Source organism: Tinamus guttatus, unplaced genomic scaffold, assembly GCF_059628265.1.
Source record: "Tinamus guttatus ecotype Peru unplaced genomic scaffold, ASM5962826v1 Tinamus_guttatus_pri_ptg000367l, whole genome shotgun sequence".
NCBI lineage: Eukaryota > Metazoa > Chordata > Aves > Tinamiformes > Tinamidae > Tinamus > Tinamus guttatus.
This window is the reverse complement of record NW_028288901.1, coordinates 546,670-555,697: the sequence shown is the minus strand read 5'-3', so window position 1 is coordinate 555,697 and position 9,028 is coordinate 546,670. Positions and strand designations below refer to the sequence as shown.

At 47.7% G+C, this 9,028-nt stretch overlaps 1 protein-coding gene across 1 annotated transcript in view; it reads right to left on the bottom strand.

Moving 5' to 3' along the window:
• Positions 1-261: 261 nt before the first annotated feature.
• SLC24A3 (solute carrier family 24 member 3) overlaps positions 262-9,028 on the bottom strand; it is a 52,004-nt gene continuing 43,237 nt past the window's right edge. Inside the window, 4 exon segments of the mRNA XM_010214209.2 lie at positions 262-822; positions 1,151-1,216; positions 7,592-7,704; positions 8,415-8,529. Coding sequence (XP_010212511.2) covers positions 673-822; positions 1,151-1,216; positions 7,592-7,704; positions 8,415-8,529 — 444 coding nt within the window. The 3' untranslated portion in view covers positions 262-672.

Sequence of the window (9,028 nt, the reverse complement as noted above, 5' to 3'; positions counted from 1 at the left end):
GAGCGATCCACTCCTTTCAGGAAAAAATCCCTGCCCGGTGCTTTGCCCATCTTTGCGAGCAGCAAATCCGCTTGTATCCAAGTACCTTGGAGAGAATTCCCATCACGCGCTGCCCCGTGGCCGTCAGGTCGTTGCAGGAGACCCAGCACTCCACAGGAGAAGCCGCAAGAGAGGCTGTTGGTTGCTGCCAATAAAATTCCCAACCGAAAAAAGAACCCCCCCGAAACCCCAAACGACCACAATATTCCCACCATTCTCCTTGGAAATCCGCCCCGTACGATGTACCCTCTTCTGTGTTCTAGCAATAGTCTTAAGTCATAAATTAGATTAGTCTTCCATCAAATAACTTAAAAAAGAAGGAATTGTAGCAGACCAGTTTTGCCTGGCTTGATGCCAGTTAGCAGCCAGTTGATCTCGCATCCCAGTCACTGTTCAAAAACGGAGCTAGGAAATCACATGAATGCTGAAAAAAAAAAATCTTCACATCGATGCAGGATTTTTCCAGGTTGCGGTGGTCAGGGAGCGGGTAAACGGAGACGGGGCCGAGGGTCCTATGAACAGTGAACAGGAAAGACGTCACGACTCGGAGGGGCACCGTGTTGCAGAGATGCCAGCCGTGGTTTGTATTGCACAGGTAAGAGGGACGTTCCTCCCGACAGTCTGCCACCCGCGTTAGTGATCTCTGCACATGGGCAAGTTCACAAAGGTGAAAACGTTGAATTCCGTCATGATGGAGAAACACAGGAAGATGCCGTAGAGGGAAAGGCACACGCACCCTAGCTTCTTATCCAGTTTCCATTTGTTCATGTGGACGCCAAAGACCTAGGACAAGAGAGTGGGCCATGTCAGGAGCGTTTGGAAGAACACGGGGCACCACCTTCCCAAGGGCAGGAGCATGAGAAGTGATAGTGAGAGCTGGGGTAAGTCAGAGCCTCAAGCCCTGGCCCAACAACCTGGAGTTTCTGCTGGGAACCGCATATCTTGGCAAGAACAACCCCACTTGGTTTCCCCAGGAACATTTCACTGCTCCTATCCCTCAACACCAGACTTTGCAAACACTGTTACATAGAGAAGCAAGAAAGAAAAATGTGAAGAAAACATCCATAAAAGCACTGTATGGGAAATGAAGAACAAAAGACTGGATACGTACTGTGACAAAAACAGACGCCAGCAAGAGACCAACAGAATAGATAAGTCCTCTGCTGTTTAACCGAATCTGAAAAAGAAGGAAGTTGGTAAAACTATGCCATAATTTCAAGCAACATTTTATTCCCACTGCTAACAATCCAGGGAAGCTATGAAAGCCAGGCCAGCCCGTTAAATCACCCGTTTGTTTTTGCCTACCCCCTTTTGCCAAAAGAAGAGGGTCGCTGAAGGCCAGGCGAACTCGGGACCTGAGAGCACCTCAGGTTGTTCCACCACCACAGGGGCTTCCTCACCCCTTGTGCAGTTAGGTCTTCCTGCCTCTTAACTCCTACTTGAGTCCTGAGTGGAAAGTCGGAAGGTTTATGTTCAGTCATCACTTAATGCCTGATAAGGGTCCATAAAGTGGTGGATGCTTTAAGCTGCAATTTTCAGAGCCTCAGCAGTCTAAACTAGGATGACCAGCTGCATCTCTAAACTCTAAATACCTTTAAAATAGGGGCTTATGTGACACAGGCCTACAGACAGGTTGGGGTATGACTAGGTTCCAAAGATGCTTCAGATGAGGATGCTGCTATTGCTTCTCTGGCCACCTTGGTTTTCCTGTAGTGCAGGTAGGTTTTCAGGCCTTATTGCTCTGCTGTGGAGGTCAAACAGCCCAGCTAACCACAGGGATCTTCCTTCAACAGGCTGGTATCAAACTCTTACCTTGCCCTGCAGCTGCAAACAGGCAAGAGCAAAAGCCTTAGTTTGCTGGTGCAAACGATCTGCAGAGAAAAATGTAACTCTGAGGAGGGAAGTTCATCCATCTCACACAACGCATGTTTTCTTTCCTTTTTAACAGCTGGATTTCCTCCTAGTCTAATAAACAATCCAGGGAGGAATTTTGTGCTACAATGACATTTGCTCAAGCATCAACCCAGGAAACAACAGGACGTGGTGCATAATGGGCCTCTTCTCAGTGCTCATCTTTCCAGCACTGACGAGACGTGTGGGTTGCTCAGTGCCACGGGCTCCCTCGTGTCACCAGCCTGGGCTCCTGGGACACCCGTGCTGGCTGGCATCACTGCCCGTGTGTCCAGTTCACCCGCTGATGTCCCCATCGCCAGTCGGACTGTTGAAGAGACCAAGGACTTGGATTGCTTCCCGGCGGGAAGGCCGATTTTGGCACCGCGTGCCTAACTGCAGGAGGAAAGGCTGTAACGATCCCACTGCTAATGTAAAGCGCAGATTGTGAAGGTCAGAAGGGAAGGAATGTATTTTTGCAGCCATGGAAGAAATCTCCAGAGCCATTTTCCCTTGCAGCTTCTAATACCAGTCCTGAGCAAACCTCAAAGCTTTCCTGAAACGAGAGCTTCCCTTGGGGCGGACAGAGAGATGCATCATGTTCCAGTCCAGACGGTCCTTCCTTCAACATCTCGTGTCTCCTGGTATGCCAAGGAGGCAGAACGAGCTCATTCTGGGGCCCTGTGACAGAGACAGGGGCCCTGTGGCACCCTACAGAGATAGTGCACCGTGCTTCATCCACTGCCAGGTGTGTGTGCCTGCCCTCCAGCTTCAGCACATCCCCAAGGGCCATGCAGGGCCGCTAACCAGGGCTTGCATCGGCAAAGCAGGAACAAAACCATCTTGCAAAATGCAAGCCTAAGCCCAGCTCTCCACTTGCCTCCTCCTAGCCCAAAGGGGCAGCACCTGGCCGGGAAAGACGGATCCTCTTCTACAGCAAATTCCTGTCTGGCTTTTCCTCTGGAGCTGGGCTGCTTACTGAGTGCCCAGCATCTGCAAAAACCGTCCGCATGAAATGTGCCAACCGCACAGGAATTCACAGGAAGAGGAAGCGAATGAAGCAGCTGGAATTATTTTAGCATGGAAAATGTCTGAACGCAACCTAGAGTTGTCTGGGGCTGTGGTCTTAGGCCTATCTGCAAGACTGGACTGAAAACATATCACAGCTGGATTTTCTGTAAGAAAAGGAGTGCGATTCATTGGGTAAAGAAGCCTTGCTGGTGAGCTCTTAGTGCTAGGAGAGCTGTGCTCAAAGGTTTCTTGGAGCAACAAGTTTTCAAGACCTTTGCAGACTTCACAGCCTATGTTCAGAAGAGGACTGGGACTGTGCGGTTTGTCCGGGTGCCAAGTGTGAAGGTGGTCCAGACTGAGAGAGACATCATCTGCAAGACGCTCTCAGGCCACCACGGCGACGTGTTCTCCAGAGACAGACAAAACGCAACAGCAAGTGTCACGGGAAGCTGCAACCCCAGGATCTGGCGGGCTGCGGCGCTGGGGCTCTGAAGGTGACACAAGTGAAGGTATTCCCACATTTGAGGGGTCCCCAGTGACCTTAGCTGAAGGAGATGGGCTTCAGCAAACATCCTCCACTAGCTGGAATACAAGCACACTGCTCCTTCCACCAAAGCTGGCACGGAGCATGAAGACATTTAACTGTTGTAGCAGGATGAACCAGAGGACATGGGCTGAATCACGGCAAGAACGTGGGTGTAAAGTATTCTGATTCCCCCTACCTGCTAATATGCTCGAGGTGCTCCCTGCAACCCCTTCTTTTAGCCCCTGTCTGCATGACTCTGGTAACTTGTTTTTATTCCAGCCTGCCCTATTTCCTACTGTGACTCCTAGAAGCCTGAGCTCAGGAGCTCGGAAGACTGAAACTTGGTGCAGATGCTTAAGAAAAATGTGTTGTCAATCTGTCATATCAGGATGGAAATCAGAAGCAGCCTCCCATGCTGCTACTGGTTTTCCCATGAGGGAAAATCCCTCATGGGAAAACCAGTATTTCCTGCACAAGGCAATGGAACAGTTTTCTGCAGGGCACATGGAGGTGTCTATGCTCCAGGAAAATAATGCTTGCAAAATTTTCAAAACTCCTGGTAAGGGAGGGGAAGTTTCCTCAATTTTTAGCAAAGAGCAGAGAAGGGGCCTCAGCTGAAGCTTCATCATGGAAGCAAAAGCTCAATTCTCTCTGTTTACTTGAAAATAGGAAATGCTTCTTCAGCAAGAGAGAACTGTCTGCAAAGGAAGAACCACAAGGAGAAAAAAAAATCTGCATTCCCAAACTCTCCTTTGAGCTTTGGTTTGTGCCTAGCAGCTAAAGCAGGCCAGGCGAACTCTCTGCATAGACTGATCATACATGGAAGGTTTGGAAGACCAAAACCTGCTTCGTGTGCTTTCAGTGCATCCATCTCCCATCTTCTGGTGCAGCAAATGCATCGATGTGGCTGCAGACTCCAGCTCCTGCAGGCAAGAAGGAACTGAGGCTGAAGCAAAAACTGGAGGAAAAATAATGGAAATAAAATAAATGTGATTCCATTCTTCCGTTCTCCTTTGGCAGTTGCTGCAGGGAAAACAAGGAGTGATTGCCAAAATCCAGACTGGTTTTGCTTCAGTCTCCAAGTGAGAAATTACCTCAGCTGGGAACATTAGAAGGCCTGTGTTAAGCTTCCAGCCCCCAGCTGCAAAAGCATCAGGTCTCCAGTCTGGTTGGGGATCCTTGGCTTTCAGTATTCTTGGCCAACAGTGTAAATTCACTGTAAATCCAGCCTTCCCCAGGTCCTGCCATGGGAGAGGAGTCTCAGCAACCCCCGGATTCAGGATGCATGCTGCATTCCTGTCTGTCTAGAGGCACTTTCCTCTTGGACCTTTTCTGAGATGCTGAAGCACATTCAAACAAAGAACTTGGTTTGCTCCGTACCTCATATTTCCCTTTGCAGAGCGTACGAAGCCTGCAAACGTGGAGGGCATCATGCAGAGCACATAAATCCTGTGCAATGCAGAGGGCATCTCCCTCCAGGTGAGGGATATCTCAAGCTCTTCAGCAAGAAGCAGAGGAGTTTCCATGGGAAGAAGCTGCTGCATTGCTGCATCCTCCGTGCCTTGTGGATGCACTGTTTTTCCCTACTAGTCAGTTTTAGTCTCTCCGTTATAAATGAAGTTGGTCTCTTCTGTCTTCGCCCCACGTTGAGCTATCCAGGGACTTTCCGCTGTATTTCTTCTCTTTCAAAGGAAAACACGGCCTTGCAAAATCACACTGTGGAAAACATGGAGGCTGCCAACATTTTTGTCTTGTTTTCTGTGAGGAAGCTGTTTTGTTTGGGATGATGTGAACTGAGCCCAGTGTGGTTTGGCCAGGGGAGCACTCACTCTTTCTTAGGTGGCACTTCCCAATGTGATGCGAGCCCGAGGGACATCCCCATGCCCAGAGCTTCTCAGCAATGTCCTGCACCCAGGCTCAACTTCCACATGATGCAGTCTGCTCATTTTGTGGCTTTCAGGAAAGATATAACTGTAATTGGCTTACTAAATTGTATTTACTTTGCACCTTCAGCAAAACCTAACTGCAAACACCTTAATCCCTGATCCCTGAAGTACAAACTAAACCTATCCTTTGCCCTTGGGTCAAACATTTTTGAGAAGCAATCGTGGTTTTTGAGGGCTATACAAAAGCAATCACGATCAAATATACTTCTACTTTTCTTTCCTTGTGTCTATAAGGAGGGAGAATCATTGTGACTTTGGTGACTTCCTCTTTTGTAAGAGAAGACAAATTTGGGATCCTGCTACACCCTGGTGCAGCTGTGCTGCAAATAGTGATTTTTAGCTGTGGACTTTGGTGGTGCAAACTGCTTGGCTGGAGTTTGAGAGGTTTCACTAGGACAGCAGCCTGGGCTGCTGCTAGCCCTGCCACCTGCACCCACCGCATTCCCCACGGCAGCAGAATAATCCTTCGGATAATTAATTGGTATTAATGCGAATGTGGGGGGTTGTTTTGGTTGGAAGTGCAGCTACCCAAGGATTTGGAGGGAGAGCTGCGGGCTGTATACGGACGCTCTCTTTGCTCACTCTGGGGCAGTTTCCAGGGCTGCGTTTTGGAGCCACGTGAGCACGTTACACAATGAGCGATTTGGGTGTGCGGAACAGTAGCGACATTGTTTGGCCTCCATGGGAGCTGGCTGCTTCTGCTCAGCCACTTGTTTGCATCCTTTTCAATGAAAAAAAGGAAAAAAAAAAAAAACAAATGTAACAAATATAGGGATGAGCTACTCATGAGAGAAAGGGGTTTTATTCCTACAGCATTCCTCTCTGTTTTGTTCTCAGTCCCAAAGTCTTGTGCACTCACACGTCATCAACTAAACTGAAATATTAGTTCTGTCAAAAGGGTGCCCTCATGCTGACCGCTCTCCTCCAGGTCTTCTGCCACGGGGTTGTTGTATCTTAGGCTGCTACGAGGAGTGTGGCCTTCACTCCTAGCCCTGTGCCCTGCTCTGAGGGAAGGAGACCCTACCTGCTGATGCCACCTGTCCTTTAGGTAGGTTTCCTGCTTGCCAGGGAATTGGATTCAGGATGTTGATACTCGTCAGCTTGAAGAGAACACTCAGAGGGATCTTACTAGCATGCATGAATATCTGATGGGTGGGAGCAAGGAAGATGGAGCCAGGCTCTTCTCAACGGGATCCAGCGTAGCACAAGAGGTAATCCACATAAATTGAAATACAGGAGGTGCCTTTTAAACATTAAAATGTTTAAGACCATTTAAGGCGTTCTAGGTGTTCTTCTTTACTTTGAGGATGATTGAACACTGGAACAGGTTGCGCAGAGGGGTTGTGGAGTCTCCATCCTTTCAGATGGGTGGAACTTGACTGAACGTGGTCCTGGGCAACCTGCTGTGGTTGACCCTGCTTGAGCAGAGGGGTTGGACTAGAAGAGCTCCAGAGGTCCCATCCAAGCTCAGATATTCTGCAATTCTGTGATTCTGTAGCCTGTGACTTGGCCTGTGCCGAGTGTTGTCTAGCTACTGGCAATAGCAATACTCATTTCCCCATGGGATTTTCTACCTTCTCCGACTCTTTCCTCTTGGAACAAAACTTTCGACAGCTTTGCAGGTGTGGGGTGGGGTTGTTTTATCATCTGGGAGCTAAAGAAGCTTTTTTGTTTTTAATTTGGGAACTGTTGCTGGCATTTGTTTTCTCAAAGGAGGAGGCTGTGCTGTGGTTTCTAATGGTGGTCAGGTTCTGAAATCTCCTGGTTATTTAATAGCTTCCTCTGTTTTCCAGTGTTATCAGTTTACTAACACTAACTTTGCAGATTTGCTCTGACCCTTTACTTTTCACCTGTGTGTTCTAGCCCTTGATCTCATTAAAAATAGGACTATTCTTCTTATCAGCAATAGATTCCAGTGCACCACTTTGCAGTATACGTGCTGAGTTAGCTTATTTCAGTGCAGACTGAAGCACACATCCTGCCTTCAAGGAGATGGATGCACTCCAAAACCTGGGGAATGTCTTTTGAAAACGGACTGCTGCTTCCCTTAAATAATAGCAGCGTGACACTATTTGTTTCCTCAAATACGATCTACAAAATTTGATCTAACCAGTGGATATAAAAGCCTGGGTTTAAGAATAAATTAATAAAATATCATGCAACCGAGCATAGGACTTACGTATGAACCATAATTCACTGCTAGGGTCTGTAAAGCCCACGGGAGGCCTAGGCCAATTAAAATATCAAAAACGTTGCTTCCGATGGAGTTGGACACAGCCATATCCCCCATACCTGCAGGAACAGAAACCAAGCACAATCACCCATGAGAATATGCTAATCTGAGTGAATCCAGATGATTTCCATGGATTAAAGCACAGAGTTAAGTCTCTTCCTTTCCCCTCTCCCCATCCTACAGTCCATCATCAGGAAAAGATGGATCCCCTTTCTATGATTATCTGAGGACTTCCTCAGCTACTCCTGGGGCCCCTGAACCCCTGGCTCTGCTGGCAGGGACCTGCTGGCTCTCTCTCTGGGCCACACTTGCTGCTGATTCTGGTGCTTTATTGCAACCATGAGTTTCTGTATCAGACCGGTTAGATTCGCTCTTCAGTTATTCTAATTTGACTGACATGTTTCATGAAGAACCATCTTCTTCATCCCCCAAAGCAGCATTCCCAACTTTCTTTTCCTCTTAAAGAATCTGGCCCAAAAGCCATTAGGTAAAAGAAGAAAAAGTTTCCTTAAAAAAAAAAGTTTTCCAGTGCTTACGTAGTGTTCTATACAGTTCTACAAAATTGATATTACAAAAGAAAAAAAACACTTGTGAATTTTTGGGGAAAGCTTGAAGTTGGCAGCGGTGCCAAAACACTTTGGTGTTACCTGCTTTGCAATAGCAACATAATTCTTCTTCCTTCTAAATCTCGGCCCCGGGGAAAGGGCTGTGAAGGTTTTGGATTCGGGAAGGGAGATGCCCCCCGCGTGCCCCAGGGCAGGGCGCCTACCTTGCCGGGCTACGATCAGGCTGGCCATGCAGTCCGGCACGCTGGTGCCCGCCGCCAGGAAGGTGATGCCCATGATCACGTCCGGAATGCCCAGGGTGTAGCCAATGATCGTAACCTACGGAGGGGAATTCAAACGTCAGCGTGTCTGTGAGAAGCAAAATCACAGACCAGCTTGGGCCAGCATTGCAAGATTTACTGGTCAGCCTAACCTGTCCTTCCTTCTTCCTTTTAAGAGAGAGCAGCAGTAACAGCTTTATTTATTTATTTATTTATTTTGGTATATTCGTCACTTGGCAGAGGATAGTACTGACCTGCTATATACTCATTTTCATCCATAATTTTCTGGACGTTAATCTGGAAAAGAGGCTCTATGTAGGCCAACTACTGGGTGCAACAGAACTCCTCCTCATGGCTGATGATTCAAGGCATTAGCACGTACAAGACACTAAAGACATTACTGCATACAGACATTAAAACAACCCCTTAGTTAATTATATTATGAGCATACTACATGCAGGACATATCCCCTAGATATTGCAAGTACTTCCCTGTTGCAGAAAGGAGATTCTTTTATCTCCTTTTGCTTCTTTGCTATGCAGTCTATGATAAATTAG